We start from the raw sequence: 20,534 nt of genomic DNA, 5'->3' as shown, positions 1-20,534 counted from the left end.
ATTGTGCCAACCATGCAGACTTGTGTTTGCTTTGTTTGATGTCTGGCGGAGCATGGCGGGGCCCGCCCCGCTCTTTCAAAAATTCCCAGTCGAAAAGTTGATCAAAAAGGAGCAAGACTCATCCAAGGTCAACCCCAAAATGACACCAAAAGCTTTATTCTCTCAGGCGCGAGTCGAACGCGCGACATCCAGATTACAACGTACAATTACAGTCTGACGTCATAAACCAACTAGACGACCGAGAGTGTTTTCGAGTTGTAGCTCGAATGGTCACAGTTTGTTGTGTTTGCTTGCCCCGGGGCCAGAGTTTAAAATAATATTTAGTTGTATGCAAATATCGTGGGGCTGTGGGGTGAAGGTTTCTCCGAAGAGAATCTGCGTGGAGTCGAACATTGCAAGAGCTAGCCTCAAGCAATCAAAGTAATAATGCTGATAGCGGAATTAACCATCCACCTTCATGCTCTATGGTCAAGGGGCCTTCTTTTTACTCAATGGTTCTGTCGTTTACTTATTCAGCTTATGTTGGCCGATTCTTCGGTAAACGAGAATCACCCCTCAAAATTAATAAGACTTCCATTCCGAAATCCATTGCTCTCGTTCAAGTAGTCTTGACGGATGAGGCAAGCCGCCCAAGTATGGTAGTCTTTCTGAACTTGTTTTGGTTAGGATCTTGATGTATGTGTACTTTCAATAAGTCAAAAAACTGTAGAGAAGTTTGAATCTGCAATGAACTCAACCTCTTGAAACCCTGGAATACATAGAACTATTTGGGATATTTTCATCCGGTAATTACCTCAGATTCAATAGACCCTTAAGAAAGAAAATACACCCCCCATCTCCCAAAAAATCAAATTGATTCTTGTACCCGCGATCTCTACAAGTGACTTTGCCTCCCTTTTGTGTTCTAAATTCCTCTTTTCAAGGTAACACGATCAAATAAGCTATACATGCACCAACCTAACTCTAGCATCAAATCGCCATATCCGGCTCGAGATCATAATGTCGAAAAGCTGGGAAACCCGCAATAGATATGTCAAAATGCAAAACGTAGTTACATCCCACAGTATTTCATCTCAACCAAAGCTATTACCAACCTTAAATATTAGAAAGCTCCATCGACATTATGTTTCCAGCCGATTTGCTTCATCCATTACCACTTTCTTGTCTCAGTATGGAATCACATGATATCTTGACTATGATATCCTAAATGCAGCTTAGGAATATCCATACAAAGATATTGAAAAAACTATATCGGCTAGCAACTTATAATATAAGCAGCCTCCATGAGCCATCGAATCAAAGCTGCAAGCTCTAATGGCAGGCGGACGGAATATGTGTCTAGGTCCGGCGGAAATATCCCACCCGCCCCCCACAACGTACTGAAAATCTCGGATCATCCCATATGAAGGAACCACAGCCCAGTTCTTGGGGTTTAGACCAAAAGCATGGATGAATTCATTATTGAAAGGGAACTGTGTCATTCTGAATATCAAGAGCAATTTTATCTATTGTCCATCGAGGGAAAACAATGGAGTGTTTGAGAGTACAGACCAAAAAGGTAAGAGATGATGAGGAGATTGGTTGTTGAAATGCATTGAAATGCATTGAATTTATAAGAATAAAATTATTTGGAGCTTGATGAGCACTCGTTTGCAAGGAAGGATTTGATGGTTGGATGCGGGATTGTGCGGTTATGCGAGGATTTCGCATTACTAAAAGATTTTTGCTCTATGGTTGGCCGGACTCTGTTCTGATGTCGACTGTTTCGTGTTTACATTTGTATCCAAGCGTATAAAAAGTCTCTTTTACATTTTCCAATATAATGGCATGTGAACTCGCCCTTGATCTATTTACTGGCTAATCTGCAGTCAATGTAATCGATACCTCAAAACCATCTCTAGCTCAAGAGCCCACTTTCAATGATACCGCTAACTCTCTAACGGACAATATAGTATGGAACAGACCTATTGCTCGTGGGCTCCGTAGTCCCTTTACGATTCCAACGATAGAGACCCACAATAGTCCTAGGAACCAAACCCCGAAAATATCGCCAGTTGATCTCTTTGTGATACATCGAGATGTGTAAGTAATGGCGAAAAATAAGAACCCCATGAGCTTCCGACCAGCATCCTGTGGTTGCCGCTGCGATACTCCTATCACCCAGATTATGAAACCTCACGACCACTTCCGTCATTCGCAGGAAATGTTCACGTGTAGGCATTAGTGCGTTGTAGGGGAAAATAACATGTGTGGGTATGAGCTGAGTGTCTTGATGATTCCCGTCCAGTGTGTATTCAGGACTGTTTGGGTCTATAGCCTCGAATCCCATCTTATCATAGTTCGTTGGTTTCCAACCTGGTACTTGTTCGAGAGGTTGGGAAGAACTGTAGAATGCAGCTGGCATGTGGGAGCATTGAACATGTTCTCGAAAGTTTTTACCGAGAAGCAATACGTTGCCGCCTTCGCCGTTGGGTACAAACGTTACCAAGAGGGCATTAGCTGGGATATTTGGACTTGTTCGTATTGAAGACCTCTGCCGGAATTATTGACTCCATCTGTTGGAAAGAGAGAAGACATTCTTAGTTTCAGAATCTAATAATGGTTAGCTGCTATAGTACAATGGCGATGAGTGGATATCAGTTCAGAGGAAAAGGGTAGCCATATTGTTTGAACTTTGAAGTGTAAGCTTAGAAAAGGAAACTCTGTTGTGTAATGTTGTTGTTGTTATAATTACTTTTTATATTTTATTTTATACACAGGAATTATAATGTTGGGTGGAAACAATGTGAGTAATACAGTGTATGGCTTAAAGGAAGGAATTGAATTGAAAGTTGGTCGATCTAGACGGGAAGGAAATCTTACCATGTCGTAAGCAAACAAAAATGGAAAGGATGGAATAACTTTTGATTAAGATGAGAAGATATAAAGGAAGGACATTCGAAACCCAACTAAGACCTTGTTTTCTAGTAGAAGAGATTATCTTCTGATGAGTGCGAACCTCAGATGTTTTAATAGCGGGGACGGCAGTTCAACAATAAGAAAAGATCTATTGGGTTTATTGAGACCAGAAAGAGCATCCGATTGAATTGATTGATTCTCTAGCTAAGCAGTTAAGCTGCGAGTATATATTCAAAAAAAATAAAAAATGAAGGAGTAAGGTTAGGTATTCAGCCTTCGGAATTAAAGTGCTTTGAAATCAAAATATTGAAAGCAAACAAACAGTATACCAAAAAGGAAAGAATGAATTAAAAGTTGAGTTTTGTTTGCTCCTTATATGCATCATGCAATATATATGCATATGCTGCCAAGATCCCAGGAGGTCAACAAGATTTAATCCTTGGATTCATCTTATATGTTGGATAGATCCAATGGAATATTCCAGTAGGATAAAGTATTGAAACATTAAAATATTAAAGATTGAGTCAATAGACATACTTAATGACAAAATCGAATAGTTTCGTGTTGATTTGTTCCTTATTGAACATTGGACAATCAAGCAGGCAAGATACCTATTCTAGATAATATACCACAGCAGATTTTGATGATGTGCTCTAAGAAAGCAAAAAATACTTTCATGATGTATATTATATTTCATCACTGATGTACAGAAAATATTTATATGTGATGTATATTATGTATATAACTTTATATAGGCAAATGTCCAAAAGTGAGATTCCTAAATATTGAAGTATATGTGACCAAAAGGGTGTTTATAGACCAGCAATTGTATTTAACTTAGAATCTACAGGTGAAAAGCACCTGTAGATGGGGATAGCTACTCTATATACACACAAATGAATGGCCTAGCCGCAATGGCTAGGCAAAAAGAAGTCATATTTATCCCTCCAATGATCTTACTTTACCGATAACCATTGATACCTAGTACTTGTCCGGATCTGATCCTCAGGTCACCTAAATCGTATACTAATCCCGAGTAATCGTATCATGTGTGGACATGGTTAATGTACCTGAGGTTTCTTATATAATAAGGGTGGGAGGAAAGCAGGGATTTCCGTCACAATAAAGCTTCGAGAAAGAACTGGATCATAAAATTTATAATATAATTAAAAGGTATTTATCCCATTTTATATTTATCTACTCGTTTACAAATATCGTTTTTTTATTTGCAATAAATATATTCAATCATCATATCAATATCTTCAATACGATTCTGAGTTTCTGTCGAGGTATTTGTTACGACCAAGCCTAACAGCTACTCAGATGACTAATCTCACTGTCACATGACCCAATATTGTCCCACCTAGAATCACTCAACTATAGGCAGTGGGATATGATGGGAAGAGATGGGATGTATAATACGAAGGACTATATAATCATGATGAATTTCCTTTGTATAGAGCTTCGTGCTCAAGATCAATCATTTAGTATACTCTACTATTAGTTACGAATTGCATCATTGTCATGTCACGAACCACGACTAATATTATACAATAAAAACAAGTACGGGGGTTTAGGCTGTTGTTTACCGCGGTTTTCTTATCGGTAAGGAATCCTAGGACAAGTGTCCTAGGATAAAATGTGTCCCAGGATAATATTTATCCTAGGACAAAACGATTAGGCAACCATGAAGGCATAGGACAAGTGTCCTAGGGCGTTAGGCGTCCCAGAATAAAGTGTCCTAGGATAATACTTGTCCCAGGACAATTATCCTAGGAGCTATATTACCCCAGGATGAGAATCGTCCCAGGATTAGTGTCCTGAGGCCAATAAGAGATCACGTGACGTGATAGCTCTGCTAGCCAGCAAGCACAGCTAGCATTCAGGAAGAACGATTAGTATATAGTTAGAATAGTTTCATAGTTTAAGAGCTTCGTGCTCAAATTAGTTATCAATTAGTTTACCTATATCCTACTTGATCTAGTAACGAATTCACTTCCAAGTGAATACCAATGATAAAGCCTTAACCCACAACTACCAACCTGACGAAACCTTAGGCAGCCGCTGCCTCCAATACAGTATCGTTACAAGATGTTGAAAGCGGCGTCTGGCTCGTGCACGCACGTTGTCTGATGCGGCGGCCACTAAACTCGGGGGGCAAGCACCACGACTGAGATAATAATTTAAGTTTTTACTTTAATTATTATTTAATTTTAATAACTTTTATTTTAATAAATAAAAAAATTTATAAGATATCAAGTTGTACAAGATACGGGGGATCTCGGCTACGAAAAAAACCATCTTATCCCTTACCGCCTGAGCAGATCCGCAATTGATTTCATGCACCTCTTAAACCCCAGTCAACTATTCATGCTTCTATGACAAATAATGATAAATCGGGAATTTACGCTAGACACATAACAGGGGTAATATCAATCACAACACAACTTCAATCAGCTTCAGTAAGGTCTCCTAGGTACTTAAAATACAATTCTTGAAAGATGGATGACTTTCTGCATTATGACAACACAACGATACCTTCTGATCGCGCTAAACTCATTGAAACAATGCTATCAGTTGATCACAACTATCAGTATAAGCAATGGGTTGAAAATCAAGACGTCATTGTACAGACAGTCCAACATACTCTAAGGGGTATACCTCGAGATTTGTCCTCATTTGATCTTTTCTGTCGTTTATTTCGGACTTATTATGAATTATGCAAACAACATCATCAAGAATGGATGACCTCTGCCGAAACTATTGTCATCGGGTGGTTGATAAGTATGATGATGCAACAGATCATTGCAAACGAGACTAGAACTTCCCATGGACATGGCCGAGCGACGGCTGCCTACAAACGGATCGCCAACTCTACTGGTTTAACACCATCTCAGATCAAAGCATTGCGCAGAAGTTTCAGATTTTATAGTTTCTGGCTTGGAATGTTCATCTTCTTTAATCCAAGAGATTTGCGAAAGTAAGTAAGGCGAATTATATGTATCCTTTGATGATTTGAGTGCTGACCTAATCACAGATGGACGTCCCACAACGGCCTACAGAATCCCGATATATCAATAATATTTCATGGGGTAGAAAAGGGTACAACATACGAGCAGCGACAATCCTCGGACGAAATAGCATTTTCAATCTACTCGGAGATTTTGAAACACCTGGGATATTGTTCAAACGAGGTTCAGAGACTTGGAGTATATCAATCGAAATATAGTTCACAGCTCGCAACTTGTAATACTATATATGAAAGGAAAAAACCATTAGGTAAACTATTGATTCATAGGTATATACCCTTTGGCTATAGCATTGACTAGTGAATAGTACTTCAACAATCAATCAACATCGCGGAGAAAATGATTTTCGGTCCTCAGCTGTTCTTCTTCCCCACCCCGACCATTGCACGATGCGAAAACGTGGCTTCCTTGATGATAGACACGGCTCAGATGGATGACTTCTTTAAATCATTTCATTTTAAAGAGAAAGAATATGAAGGCAGTCTTTCCACATCCATCTGAGGCCAAGGAAGAATCTCCCTGCATGTATATCATAGCACCAATTTTCCAATCGACCGTAACGACCTGCCCTTCACAATAATACTCGATGAGCGGGTCCATCTCTTTGATAATTGGTATCGCTACAGCTACAGTTCCCGGGGGCATACCAAATGAGCCTTCAAACATAACGAAGATCTGAGGAACCCAACCATTTACATCAACTCGAGCAGGATCCAAAATTTGAGCGGCGGCTGAACTGTTCCCATGACGAACCTGTACAGTAGCGAAGAGGTTAATAGATATATAATATACATTATGAATAATATACATTATGAAAGATAACATACAAGACGTTGATGGTTATTTCTGAATTCTCTTTGGATTTCTTTACAGCTTTCCCGGGGTGGAAGTGCTGTTAGTGGTATTTCAGTAGCAGCGTTTACATCGTTCCAAATATCTATTGCAGCTATATGAATTAGATTCAGTATCTCCTGTGTCGGGGGTGATATGATTAATCTGGTCTCCCGTATAGCTGCCATCCTGAAGCTTGTTGGTTTGTGATTTAGGATCTCCGTATATGAAGTTGTTTTAACAACGCATTATCAATTTACCGATTTTTCACATGATCTTTAATTATCCTTCCTATAGTCCTAGGATCGATATCGATTGTGTCCAGTTGTGCGAACCGCGTTAGTGCTTCTGGACCGTGCGCATTTGGCACCTCATCCATCTCTTGTTATCTGGACATACTCTTTGAACCACCATCCCATACGATTTTCTATCAGAACACATAATGAATAATCCTCTCAATATCATTGCGGGCATTATAACAGTCGCTGGCCTTGTTTATTCTAATAGCAACACATTCTGCGGGTCTCAACAAACCAGGATGATCCCTAAGTGTTCCAAGATATGAATCAGTATATCCCAATCCTCGGTCAAATTTTGAAACAAATGAAAACGAATCTTGACGGTCGTGGTACGAGGCTATCCGAAAGCCAGGTCGTATACTTTTAGCAAGCGAAACCAACTCTCGAGGGGCGTGATCTTGCGATAAGAACTTTAAGAACAAGATGGGGAGACTTTCTAAACACTCTCAAGATGGCGGAAGGAGCTTTAGGGATAGCATCAAACTACATTTCAAAACAAGGGTATCACGATTCTCGGACGAGGCTAGTTGGTTGGAAAGAGAGTCTTCCTCTTGCATTAGACATGGCATTACTGTAAGGCATGGGCAATTTCCAAAAAGATTATCAGCTAATGAATTATGCAGTATTTTTATGTCCACCAATACAAAACCATTCAAAGCGCTTGAAACCAAGATGGCGGCGGTCGAGGGCAAGATATCTATCGACCTTCAGGTTGTGAACACACGTCTGAAGGAGTTGTTAACGCCTGAGCCAGTGAATGGGAAGGACACACAAATCATAACCCAAAAAGAAGAGTAGCGAATGGCAATTTTTTTTTCAATTTCTCTCATTCTCCCAGACAGCAACGAATGGAGCAATACAGATAACAGGTTATTCGGCGAAGCAAAAGCAATCTATGGTAATATTGGACAGATACCGACTAATACTGATAGTGCTAGTCATTCCTCGATGGCAATAGTGTAAGCGGCAGAGCAAGAATAGTTATGGGAAATATGAATGGCTCTAACTTTCTTGCTTTTTTGAAGAAGATATTTGGCCAATGTGCAACGTGTTCTTATCAATCAAACCACTTCGACTACTTTTGCTATATATTGTGAGAGGATGCGAAGGCTACTCGATGTCTACTAGCAGATGGTAGGTTATCTTTTCTATTGCGCCAAGAATACGACGAAAACTAGCTAATATACAGTGGCTAGTCGCAATGCCTGCCTCGAGGAGCCTATTCGAACGCAGGAATGAAGCAACAACTTCCTATTCCATCTGTAGCAATCTATTTTCTACAATCTGTGTTTTAGATCATCAATATCATTGGTACCCTCATGGCTCTGGCGCTTCGATCATCTGTGACATTTCTGACTTAGATTCGAGCTCATTTGCCTCTAGCGCAGCACTCTTACATTCCCGAACACGTGTTCCTTTACCCTTGATGACCTCTTTGACAGAACACTCCACTTTTGGCTCTGGCTTATCTGCCTCTAGTATAGCACTCAAAGATCTACCGTTTGCACTAATGTATTCGATGGCGGTCATCACCATGTGCCTGATGCCGGCGCCTCCACTTTCGCTCCTGGCCCTCAAAAGTCAGGAGGAACCCACAACCACCGGTGGTAGTCGAGTATGAATACGATGAGTACCGCATAGAGAAAAATATGGCCGAAGGCAAAGCTAAGGATGTGGGAAGGTCGCCTGAAGTCTTAGCAACACAAGCACGAAAGAAAGGTCGGCCACAGAAGGCTTTAAATCCGCCTTTCCCCTCCCTCCTTCTCTCTCCTTTTGGCGCCAAAACAGATATAGGAGGGAGATATGGTTTCGTAGACCCAGAACCTCCCCCGCGCCAAAACAAGTATGAGAGCGAAAGCCCCGCGCAAGGGACTCTAGAGCTCCCTCAGAGATTTCGATGCAAGCGCGGAGAATGGGTCGACCTATATAAAACATAGGTCTAGTAAAATCTAATACTGCTTTGTTTTTGTTTACTTCAGATTTCTTTGTCTTATTTGCCCTTCCTTAGTCTGCAGAGTCGTCGTCCGCACCCCTTTCAATCCTCGTTCAAGTTCCCAGAAGCGAATATGCCAGGGGCGATGCGAGGCACAGGCATAAGCTGTGGGCCATCTTGCTGGCTGACCCTGCCCCGTTGCTGGACGTACTTTTAGTTGCCACAACAGTTGTCATAGTGGTCAGGGGAGTAGCAACAAATCAAAAACGGTCCTGTACAGCTAACGTTGATCAGCTCCGCACATCATGTGCAGAGACGGCTGGCGCGGGTGATATTCGCGGCCTGGAGAATGATAACTGCATGATGGGATGACCAATAGGTGGTTTTCAACTTGAAGATGCGGTTCGGTGTAATGACACTAGGGAAGAACTCCGGATCAACGACAACGGCGGTGTTCACACCTTTAAAATGACTCGACGATAGGAAAGGGTCCTGCGTGTCGTCGATGACGAATACGAAATATAGAACATTGTGCTGAAAGAGCATGCTTGTATATATGCAACAAAGGCCATTTCATCCACGTTTCCCGACAACATACCCAACGACAGACTGATACAACGACTCTCGGAACAAGGTTAAGGAGTGCAAAATAGAACTGGACAGGTATTTATGACAAGATAAATCTGCCTAGCTGACATTCTCTTCATGCTCTATGCAAGAGGCATGTCAATATACATATTTTCCCTGTTTATATTCTAACTAGAGATTCTGGACCACTTTCCGCCATCCTATCATCATTCTAGATAGTAGTCTATTGGGAAGAGTATGCTGCACACTGCCTCAACAAAGATTAAGGAGATCATGGTATTCATCTTTCTTTTCAATCAAAACATTTTCCATCTCAACTCATCAAACTATCATTATGACTTCAACCCCTCCCACCGTTATGACTTCAATAGATTAACACTTAGAGCTCAAGAACGACAACAACAACGTAGCCGACTCCTGGCAATCTAACAACGAGCTCCTAGAGAACTTTGATTTTGATGAGTACTTTGCAGATGCAAGTATGGATATATCATTTGAGGGATTTTATCCTTATATCGAGTTCTTTGACGAAGAGAATGTTCAACCAGGGAAAGAAGAATCGCCAGACCTTGCTGAGTCTTCTATACCTAGCGTGCTTGATTCAATCATGAAAGTACCTTTGGACTTATCGGCGAAGACCTCTTCAAAACTCTCTGTTTCGATGTGCCCGGCAGCTACTGGAATTGTCGACAGTGAGGGTGTTTGTGAATCTAAGTCTTTCCCCAATCTTTTGGAGACGCCGATCTCGGGGGTGTTGGATGGAACTGCTCACGAGTCAGTGCTTGTTTTGAAGGATTCAGAAACTTCAGAAGTGGTTGACGATGAGGCTATCGTATCCAAACCTTCCGAAGTAGAGATAGTGAGTGGGATTATCTGCGAGTCAGAGCCTCCTTTGAAGGGTTCAAAAATATCAGAAGTAGTTGATGATGAAGCTCTGGTATCCAAACCTTCCGAGGTAGAGACAAAGTAGTCGATTATACATATGCAGTATCCATTAGACCCTGTTGTCATTAATTTAACTGAGTCGAGTGACGAGGAATTAGCTCCATTGGTGACCATTGGGAAGGTACAAAAGGATCAAAGTCTGTCATCCTCTAGTAAGTCTTCGAATCTTTACTTAATCTTGCTAATCTAATATATAATAGAAAGTTCGATTACATTATCAAGTAAGAAGCGTAAGCATTCTGAAACATCTAATTCAATTTCCAGTAAGTCCTTTTTAGTTACTTGTTGTAATTTCTTATTTATCTATAACAGCATCTGAAAGCTAAGATAATATATCACCGACTAGTCGACGTACAAGGCAAAAAACGTCATTCCGTAAACACCTCAGCGATGAGAATGTATTCTTGAGTTCTTCGATAGAAGATATTGAAGAGTTGCTTAAGGAGAATAGACAAGAAATGGAATTGGTTGAAAAGAAGAGGGAACGATTGATTGCATTGAGGGATAAATTTCTAGCTTGGGGTGCTCATGACCAGAAGGTGACAGGAGAATAGGAGAAAAAGTGTAATTGATATTAGGATAAGAATTTTTTGTATTTAGCCCTAAGTTCAAGTTAATGTAAATAAAGACGATTAAGTTTATTTATAAGTATATAATAAAACAGAAGAAAATGACGAGTATATATGCATATATTCAGGCAATTAATTAAAACGGACTTGAAGGAACTTGTGATCAGCATTATTTAACTTTGGCTTGCTATATCATCCCTTGGAATCACAATGCATTAGCCTTATTTTACTTACGATGAGGTGGCTCGAACAGCTAAATATCACACGATATACTCTAGCCTCAACATCATCAATGAAAAACGATGTATGCCTTTGTGTACTCTTCTGAACAGCAAATTATTTTAAACCAATACGCCTCCTAGCCTTAAGGTGATAGAGGAACCTTTTACAAAGCCGGCATTCTATTCTCTCTCTCTCCTTCCCTTTATTATAACTAGTGTTCATTGGTTTCGTATTTCAAAACATTCTCGATTATATATAGAGAAAATCTACAAAGATTATGTAGAGCTATTGTATTGAGTTGGGTACTAAAACTTCAACCACTTCTACTATTGAGCCTTGTGTCAGGTTGCCGGGATCGGAAAATTTCCTCGCGGGATCCCCTTGCTTAATCATCCTTCACTTATCCCTTTATTCAATAAAGAATTTGGGTATAGCATCACCATCATAAGTCTAGCCAATCCCGACAGGATTGTATGGTATTCTACTTATTGAAAGAACTTAAGGAACTTATTCTTTATTCTAATATCCACCTCTGGAATGCTTCAAAATGGGCTTCTTCTTTGAAGTGACAGCATCATTCCTATCACTTTTCCACCTGATTCTTTCATTCCTTGCTTCAAAATGATCGTAGAATTGTTCCCTTTGTGTCATTACAGTTATTAAATCCATAGATTATCCCTATAGATTAGTGTAGAGCCATAAACATCCTAAATTGTCATCAATCATCATGACTTCTAACCAAATTACTACTCGTAACCCTCCTCCTCTAATAGCATCATTTCTGTACATCATGGACCTAATAGCAGAGGCCGAAGAGTACCTAAATCAGTACCATCTGCTAATGCTCCTGCTCTCAGTCAAAATATGAATGAAGCAGAGCTTTTAGCCCTCAATCTTTCGAATAATAGAGAGTTGAATAGTGCTACCGAACGGTCACTTGTACACAAATTAGCCTCTCAGCCAGCTAATACCATTGCGGCTTACAGCCGTGCCAAAAAAAATATGGAGAGTATATTTTCCCTAGCTATGTTGTAGATCATCGTAATAATACATATGATGGCGAGAAAGTCGGCAATACAGCCAGAAAGACGATGTAACGTCGGAGCATTCTCGCCGTGAGTCAGCTTGACCTGTATAACCCCGCATTCCAAAAGGTAATAACCTTCGACACCTCACAATAGTTGTATTGTCACACAAATTTCTCGAGATAATCTATGATCAAGGGCAACTTCAAGATATCAGCGCTATATTGATTCCTGTTGTGTACTTTATCATTATCTACTGATCTCTCAACTTTGCATACTCCAAATCCTAAAATGCGCTTGCTAGAGTGCGATAATGCTGACGGATATCGGCTCACCAAAGCACTATTAGATAACAATATTCCTCCTTATGCCATTCTCTCACATACATGGGGGAGTGACGAACAGGAAGTCAATTTCGAAGATATAAACTCAGGTAATGGCAAAGAAAAAACCGGTTATGAGAAACTCCAGTTTTGCGGAAAACAGGCTGCCTATGACAACATCGATTATTTCTGGGTGGATACTTGTTGCATTAAAAAGACGAGCGACTCTGAGTTGACCGAATCTCTGAACTCTATGTTCCGCTGGTATGGGAAGGCTAGAAAATGCTATGTCTATTTATCAGATGTAGAGGTCGTTCAAAATGGTGTAGAGCAACCACAAAGCGTGTGGGAAGGGCGTTTTCGGGCCAGCCGATGGTTTACAAGAGGATGGACGCTCCAAGAACTCCTGGCTCCAATATCAATCGAGTTCTTTTCACGGGATTGTTGTAGGATTGGTGATAGGGAATCTCTGAAGTTGATTATATATGAGATCACGGGAATTGCTATTGAAGCGCTCCAAGGAGTTCCTTTATCGAAGTTTAGTGTTGATGATAGAATGAAATGGGCGGAAAACCGAATTTCGACGAGAGAAGAAGACGCAGCATATAGCTTGCTTGGTATCTTTGAAGTATCTATGTCAGTTATCTATGGCGAGGGAAGGGATAATGCATTCAGGAGGCTCAACGGTGTGATCGAGCCCTCTCTAGATAAGCGCTGCCTAATTGATCTGTTCATCACCGACCCACGAAAGGACAAACAACGCATCGAGGAACTTAAAGGAGGACTGCTCTTTAAGGTATACGAATGGGTCTTCCAAAACACGGAATACCAACAATGGTACAACGACCAAAGCAACCGCTTGCTATGGGTGAGAGGAGATCCTGGGAAGGGTAAGACTATGTTGTTATGTGGTATCATAGACGAAATACGGACATCAAATAATTACGCCTTAGCCTATTTCTTCTGCCAAAGTAACGTCGATACCATTAATAGTGCTATCTCCGTCCTACGTGGCCTTATTTATATGCTCTTAGATGAACAGCCTTCCCTCATTCGGCATTTACAAAAGGAATATGAGGTGCCAGGGAAGCAGTTATTTGAAGGTATCAATGCATGGGTGGCGCTCTCTAATATTCTGAAGAACATCTTGCATGACAAGAGTTTGAAGCCAATAATTTTGATTATTGATGCACTTGACGAATGCGAAAAGGATATGGTCAAATTACTTCGTCTGATTGTTTCGAGCCTAGCTGAGTTTCCTCGCATCAAGTGGCTTGTCTCTAGTCGTAACTCGCTTGGAATTGAAGAGGTACTAGGGCCGGTTGAGGAGAGAACATCGCTCAGTCTCGAGTTAAATAGCCACACAATATCTATTGCTGTCGACTGGTATGTAAGAGATAGAGTGGAAAAGCTCGCGAGGACAAAGAAAAATATTAAAAGAAATAGAAAGACGGTTGAATCGTATCTCCTAGAGAATGCGAACGGGACCTTCCTTTGGGTGGCTTTGGTCTGCCAAAATCTTGAAGAACTTCGATTCTTCACGACTTCAATGTTACAAGATTATTACCCTCGAGAGTTGGATCCCTTATACGAACGCATGCTACAGCAAATTCTAAATATAAAAGAGCATGGAGTAACTGAGCTCTGCCTTCAGCTTATGGCTATTGTAGTAGTAGCCTTTCGACCTATTACGCTCTGCGAGTTGCCACGTCTGATCGGATCGGAGATTGATTTGGAAGAAATCATTCAACTTTGTGGCTCCTTTCTGGTCGTTCGTAATCAGAGTATCTTCTTCGTTCATAAGTCGGCAAAGGATTTCCTATCAGAAAATGCTGCTGAGACAATATTTCCAAATGGGATCGGCAAGGTAAATGAGAAGATATTTCTAAATTCGATAACAGAAATGAGCAATATATTGAAAGAGAACATATACGACTTGCGTCATCCAGGCTTCTCTATTAACAAAGTCAAGCAACCCGATCCTGACCCACTAGTGTATATACGATATTCATGTACCTATTGGGTCAATCATTTTATAGATGGAAATCCCCCAAAAACAGAAAACCATATTCAAAATAATAGCAAAGTCTATAATTTTCTAACAGAGCATTTGCTGCATTGGTTGGAGGTCATGAGCTTGATGGAAAACATTTCTGGGTGCATTGTTGCAATAAGTTCTTTAGAAAATTATATCTTGGTAAGTCAAAACAGCTTCAAATAGCTTCAAATAACTTCAACTGATAAATATGAAGGTTGAGAAAGCTCCTGAACTTTCCGCTTATATTCATGATGCCAAGCGCTTCGTCCTTTATAACCGAGTAGGAATTGAACAAGCTCCTCTTCAAATCTATTGCTCAGCCCTTTCCTTTGCTCCAGAGAATAGTATTATTCGAAAAACATTTCAAAAATGTATCCCGAGTTGGATTTATAAAATATCAAGAGTACGATCAAATTGGAGTGCCGCCCTCCAAACGCTCGAGGGTCATTCGAATTGGGTTAGGTCAGTTGCCTTCTCACCAGATGGCACAAAGGTAGCTTCAGGCTCAGACGATCGGACGATCCGGCTCTGGGACGCGGCCACGGGCGAATCGCTTCAAACGCTCGAGGGTCATTCGAATTGGGTTAGGTCAGTTGCCTTCTCACCAGATGGCACAAAGGTAGCTTCAGGCTCAGACGATCGGACGATCCGGCTCTGGGACACGGCCACGGGCGAATCGCTTCAAACGCTCGAGGGTCATTCGGATGGAGTTACATCAGTTGCCTTCTCACCAGATGGCACAAAGGTAGCTTCAGGCTCTTATGATCAGACGATCCGGCTCTGGGACGCGGCCACGGGCGAATCGCTTCAAACGCTCGAGGGTCATTCGAATTGGGTTAGCTCAGTTGCCTTCTCACCAGATGGCACAAAGGTAGCTTCAGGCTCAGACGATCGGACGATCCGGCTCTGGGACGCGGCCACGGGCGAATCGCTTCAAACGCTCGAGGGTCATTTGGATGCGGTTAGCTCAGTTGCCTTCTCACCAGATGGCACAAAGGTAGCTTCAGGCTCAGACGATCGGACGATCCGGCTCTGGGACACGGCCACGGGCGAATCGCTTCAAACGCTCGAGGGTCATTCGGATGGAGTTACATCAGTTGCCTTCTCACCAGATGGCACAAAGGTAGCTTCAGGCTCTTATGATCAGACGATCCGGTTCTGGGACGCGGTCACGGGCGAATCGCTTCAAACGCTCGAGGGTCATTCGCATTGGGTTAGCTCAGTTGCCTTCTCACCAGATGGCACAAAGGTAGCTTCAGGCTCAGACGATCGGACGATCCGGCTCTGGGACACGGCCACGGGCGAATCGCTTCAAACGCTCGAGGGTCATTTGGATGCGGTTTACTCAGTTGCCTTCTCACCAGATGGTACAAAGGTAGCTTCAGGCTCAGGCGATTGGACGATCCGGCTCTGGGACGCGGCCACGGGCAAATCGCTTCAAACGCTCGAAGGTCATTCGAATGCGGTTTACTCAGTTGCCTTCTCACCAGATGGTACAAAGGTAGCTTCAGGCTCTTATGATCGGACGATCCGGCTCTGGGACACGGTCACGGGCGAATCGCTTCAAACGCTCGAGGGTCATTTGGATGCGGTTTACTCAGTTGCCTTCTCACCAGATGGTACAAAGGTAGCTTCAGGCTCAGGCGATTGGACGATCCGGCTCTGGGACGCGGCCACGGGCAAATCGCTTCAAACGCTCGAGGGTCATTCGCATTGGGTTAGGTCAGTTGCCTTCTCACCAGATGGCACAAAGGTAGCTTCAGGCTCTTATGATCAGACGATCCGGCTCTGGGACGCGGTCACGGGCGAATCGCTTCAAACGCTCGAGGGTCATTCGCATTGGGTTAGCTCAGTTGCCTTCTCACCAGATGGCACAAAGGTAGCTTCAGGCTCTTATGATCAGACGATCCGGCTCTGGGACACGGCCACGGGCGAATCGCTTCAAACTCTCAAAAATCATTCGGGTTTAGAGGCATCCTCAGCCTTTGAACGGTACTTTATATCAAATCATTGGATAGCTGAAAGATTAGATGAAGAAGTGCGAGATATTTTTTGGCTACCTTCAGACTATCGGCCAACTAGTACATATTTTTGTAACGGAGTTATAGTCATGGCATTTCCCACCGGTGGCATTTTCTTTCTGAAATTTGAGTGAAAATTTCATATTATCTAAGTAAAAATCAGTTTCAATATATCCATTACTAACTAACTTATTTATATCTTGAATATAATATCCCTTTTTTTTTCTCTCTCTTTAACAGAGAGGTTGGGGGAAGTCTATGATTATATAGACTTTCTATTTGCCACCTTGATTCCAGTATGTTCTAGTGTAGTGATGTGGTAGTTTTATTGGTACAAAGAAATATAAAGAATTATTTTATTTGATATAGCTTCGAGCTAATCATTATTAGAATTGAAGATCTGAAAGCATAAAGAGAAAGATGTAAATTCGATTCTATTCCCAGCTTTGTATCATATGCTGTATATATATATATATATATTGGAGTTTATCTCTGATTATGGTAGAATGCTATGATTTTAGAATACTATTATTCTAATCATTTTATTAAAAGTCAATATTAGTTTCATAATGATTAATCATATTGAATAAATTACTAGCCTTGTTCAAATATTTGCTTAAGCTTTGTTTAACAATAGTAGTGAAAAATATATCGATTCTATTACTTAAAATTTAAAAATAATGAAAGACGTGACAGAAACCCCTGCTTTCCTCCTACCCTTATTATATAAGAAACCTCAGGTACATTAACCACATTCACACATGATACGATTACTCGGGATTAGTATACGATTTAGGTGGTCTGAGGATCAGATCCGGACAAGTACTAGGTATCAATGGTTGTCGGTAAAGTAAGATCATTTGTTGCCCAAAAGTGACGCCACCCTTGAGGAGTGGTTAATTGGGTTCATATAATCATTCTTCAGGTCAACATCATTGGAGGGATAAATATGACTTCTTTTTGCCTAGCCATTGCGGCTAGGCCATTCATTTGTGTATATATAGAGTAGCTATCCCCATCTACAGGTGCTCTTCACCTGTAGATTCTAAGTCAAATACAATTGCTAGTCTATAAACACCCTTTTGGTCACAAAAGAGGAGAAAGAGAAATCTACATATAATATACTTCGAATAGATCTTGAGTTTGATGAATACAATAAAAAGTTCCAGAGGATTGGTGTATGAATTTCCAATATAATTACTTTTTGGGTCTTGTCAAGTATTGTATTTGAATCGCCATTATAATCCAGTGCGGAAGTGCATTATGGATCTTCTCTCAAGAGCAACCATGTTTTATCCTGATTATCGTTTCATATTCTTCCGATTCCTATAGAATACGTTTCCTCTTAATTTGTACTGTTTCTAAGCGTTCTTTGGAATGTAAAATATTGTAAGGAATGAAAGTTCTTGTGGAAGTCAATTCATCAGATATCAATATCCAATGCTTGGGAAAGAATGGGAAGATGAAGAGGCTCTAGGATATGTTGCAGCTGAAACTCGAGATTATATGTTGTGTCATGCCCAATTCCGGTACGTTTAAGGAAACATCTGAAAGCTCAGCCATTCATTGATCTATTTGAAGCTCAATGTCAATCTCAAGAAGCTGCTTTGGGGGTTGAGCATAAACCTCCGTCTCACCGTCAAGATTGCAATGAAAATTGGCCAAAGAAGCGACAGCATAAAAAGGTGGCGATAGGAGAGACATGGGAAGATGACGAGAACGAGCGTGCTCAAGATAGATGGGGGAAAAATCAATGGCAGCAGGGGAATATCAGCGACACTGATCATTCTGGTGACATTAGTCCTAATTCAAGTGACGAGGATGACGAATTCCGACCTAGAAAACGGCAAAAAATCACTTTAATACCTACCAATTACGATTCAACGTCATTTCATCAACGTAGTATTAAAGATCGTCTTAGAAAGCGCCATGACATTAAGATAGATATAGCACAGTCCCAGGGCTGTGACAGACATCTACAAACGCCTATCGATAATCACCATCGCTATCCCTCTGCTTTTTCGACACCATCTGGTATTAGCTCTAAAAATTCAAAATCTGCAGAGATTCCAACCCCTTGCAATGCTGTTGTATATTCCAAAGTACAGAAAGCAAAACCCTTAAGCACCTGTAGTGTTATCATATATTCGAAGGTGCAGCCAGCAATGCGAAAAAGGAGAATTTCAGCGCTATGGACACCAAGCGAAAATAAGACGATCCTTAAAATGAAAAAGAGTGGTTGCTTGTGGAAGTAGATCCATGATGCACCGGACGCTAGAAGCAATCCAGGTGCAGTACTCTACCAAGCTCAAGAAGTAATTACGCCTATTCCGTCCTCTGGCAAAGCAAGCAAATTAATTCCTCTGGATATGAAGCATAGTATGATATCGAAAACGATGGCTTTGTGAAGGACCACAACATCTATCTATTACGAGAAGGCTTGGCTTGTCTAACCGCGCAAGAGCTGCCTCCCTTTTGCCACACGTCCCCTCGATGATCACAGAATGAGGTCGACCCATGTGGTAATGACAAAACCACGCAAAGTGCGTCTGAGCTATTCTTTCCCTGCTGTGTTGAATGAGGACCGGTGAAGGAAGTGAGGGGAATACCTTTGGATATGAAGTTGGTTTGTTGTTACGACAATAACAGTAGGGGTTATGTGAATGGCTCAGTGGTGATCAGTGCCAAGAGCATTGATCCAGAACGGATGAGTGAGCTCAGTACTGAGGCTTGGTGATGGTTTCTTGAAGATTCGAGTTCGGATGAGATTGACTGCTGATGGAGGCAAGAGCGTTATAGATATCAGGTCGATGTTTCTATTTGAACCCATTTTTAATTTATCATCCATATTTATCAAATTTCCATTTTCTCTATAGACTAGGGAGGTATTAAAACATTGATCTTGATGAGAACCTAATCTTCTCCAAACTCCAAACTAAGTTTTCTTCTATACGCATAATTTGAAAATACCATATAATCTAAAATTGACGCTATCTCAGCTCTTAGTGGCAAGTCTCATTGTTGTAGTAACACCACCACCTGTTTGCCCTAGGGCCTTTGGTACAGATATCTAGTAGTTCGTAAACTAGGCACACTTCCAAAGCGCTTAGTTGAGCTGATATCATACTCGCAGGTTCTTTTGCTAATTATTATCAACAAAAGATTAACTGCAAAGTTCTCTACTTGCTTTTGGATAAGTTATTTATGTATGGCCATCATATTTACCACAAGCTTTTTAATGATATTTGTATCCGAGTCAATGTTATTGGATGTTCGATGCTGAATATACCTTGTGGATATAACTAGGGAAATGTATCGCTAATCTGCAGGCTCCAAAAGAAGATAACTATTCACCGGCTGCCAAGAATAGGATACTGTATGAGGAGTACATCAGAAAGTAGCTTTTAATTGTCAGTACTAGTTTGCATTTCAATCATCCAATACATACCTTAGAGGGAAACCCAAATAACTCAAAGTAAGCTGTCATCTTTCCTTTCGGTTTACTATTGTTCGCGAAAAACTATGAATACTTTTGTATGAAAGTATCAATGTCCGCCTCTCGGTCACTATCGGGCGGTTGCGCGTGAGCATATGACAAACCCCACCAAATCTTACTTCGAGCTTTCAACCCTTCCTTTGTATAATGAACCAAAAATGAGATTCAAAAATAAAAATTGAAAGATATATTGAGAATCTCAGAGAATCGAGAAGAGTGAAAGAATAAAGTCTACAATCGATTTGTTCGATTGTTATATGCATGTTCCCATTGACTATTGTTTTCTTGTACTACTTTACTTCAATTTGTACAAAATC

At 41.0% G+C, this 20,534-nt stretch overlaps 9 protein-coding genes and 1 non-coding gene across 10 annotated transcripts; 4 read left to right on the top strand and 6 right to left on the bottom strand.

Moving 5' to 3' along the window:
• Positions 1-158: 158 nt before the first annotated feature.
• Positions 159-245, bottom strand: SS1G_14684. Its single transcript has one exon. It is a non-coding gene; the product is annotated as a tRNA-Tyr (tRNA).
• A 1,483-nt stretch (positions 246-1,728) lies between these two features.
• On the bottom strand, positions 1,729-2,404 carry SS1G_05539 (predicted protein; the record flags this gene model as incomplete). The annotated part of the gene is made up of 2 exons (XM_001594060.1): positions 1,729-1,846; positions 1,965-2,404. The coding sequence occupies 2 exons, from the start codon at positions 2,402-2,404 to the stop codon at positions 1,729-1,731; spliced, it is 558 nt and encodes a 185-aa protein (XP_001594110.1).
• A 3,061-nt stretch (positions 2,405-5,465) lies between these two features.
• On the top strand, positions 5,466-5,882 carry SS1G_05538 (predicted protein; the record flags this gene model as incomplete). Its single annotated transcript, XM_001594059.1, has 1 exon — positions 5,466-5,882. The coding sequence occupies one exon, from the start codon at positions 5,466-5,468 to the stop codon at positions 5,880-5,882; it is 417 nt and encodes a 138-aa protein (XP_001594109.1).
• Positions 5,883-6,374: 492 nt separating this feature from the next.
• SS1G_05537 (predicted protein) lies at positions 6,375-6,737 on the bottom strand (the record flags this gene model as incomplete). The annotated part of the gene is made up of 1 exon (XM_001594058.1): positions 6,375-6,737. The coding sequence occupies one exon, from the start codon at positions 6,735-6,737 to the stop codon at positions 6,375-6,377; it is 363 nt and encodes a 120-aa protein (XP_001594108.1).
• A 992-nt stretch (positions 6,738-7,729) lies between these two features.
• Positions 7,730-7,855, top strand: SS1G_05536 (predicted protein; the record flags this gene model as incomplete). Its single annotated transcript, XM_001594057.1, has 1 exon — positions 7,730-7,855. The coding sequence occupies one exon, from the start codon at positions 7,730-7,732 to the stop codon at positions 7,853-7,855; it is 126 nt and encodes a 41-aa protein (XP_001594107.1).
• Positions 7,856-8,374: 519 nt separating this feature from the next.
• SS1G_05535 (predicted protein) lies at positions 8,375-8,587 on the bottom strand (the record flags this gene model as incomplete). The annotated part of the gene is made up of 1 exon (XM_001594056.1): positions 8,375-8,587. One exon carries the CDS (start codon positions 8,585-8,587, stop codon positions 8,375-8,377), a length of 213 nt encoding a protein of 70 aa, XP_001594106.1.
• A 440-nt stretch (positions 8,588-9,027) lies between these two features.
• On the bottom strand, positions 9,028-9,294 carry SS1G_05534 (predicted protein; the record flags this gene model as incomplete). Its single annotated transcript, XM_001594055.1, has 2 exons — positions 9,028-9,200; positions 9,276-9,294. 2 exons carry the CDS (start codon positions 9,292-9,294, stop codon positions 9,028-9,030), a joined length of 192 nt encoding a protein of 63 aa, XP_001594105.1.
• A 765-nt stretch (positions 9,295-10,059) lies between these two features.
• Positions 10,060-10,548, top strand: SS1G_05533 (predicted protein; the record flags this gene model as incomplete). The annotated part of the gene is made up of 1 exon (XM_001594054.1): positions 10,060-10,548. One exon carries the CDS (start codon positions 10,060-10,062, stop codon positions 10,546-10,548), a length of 489 nt encoding a protein of 162 aa, XP_001594104.1.
• Positions 10,549-12,104: 1,556 nt separating this feature from the next.
• On the top strand, positions 12,105-16,734 carry SS1G_05532 (hypothetical protein; the record flags this gene model as incomplete). The annotated part of the gene is made up of 5 exons (XM_001594053.1): positions 12,105-12,130; positions 12,301-12,323; positions 12,680-14,529; positions 14,915-16,422; positions 16,731-16,734. 5 exons carry the CDS (start codon positions 12,105-12,107, stop codon positions 16,732-16,734), a joined length of 3,411 nt encoding a protein of 1,136 aa, XP_001594103.1.
• Positions 16,735-18,284: 1,550 nt separating this feature from the next.
• Positions 18,285-18,425, bottom strand: SS1G_05531 (predicted protein; the record flags this gene model as incomplete). Its single annotated transcript, XM_001594052.1, has 1 exon — positions 18,285-18,425. The coding sequence occupies one exon, from the start codon at positions 18,423-18,425 to the stop codon at positions 18,285-18,287; it is 141 nt and encodes a 46-aa protein (XP_001594102.1).
• Positions 18,426-20,534: the final 2,109 nt, after the last annotated feature.

The sequence above is a fragment of the Sclerotinia sclerotiorum genome, genomic scaffold (genome assembly GCF_000146945.2).
Source record: "Sclerotinia sclerotiorum 1980 UF-70 scaffold_6 genomic scaffold, whole genome shotgun sequence".
In the NCBI taxonomy this organism is placed as follows: domain Eukaryota; kingdom Fungi; phylum Ascomycota; class Leotiomycetes; order Helotiales; family Sclerotiniaceae; genus Sclerotinia; species Sclerotinia sclerotiorum.
The sequence above is the reverse complement of the archived record's forward strand: the minus strand, read 5'-3'. Positions and strand labels throughout refer to the sequence as shown.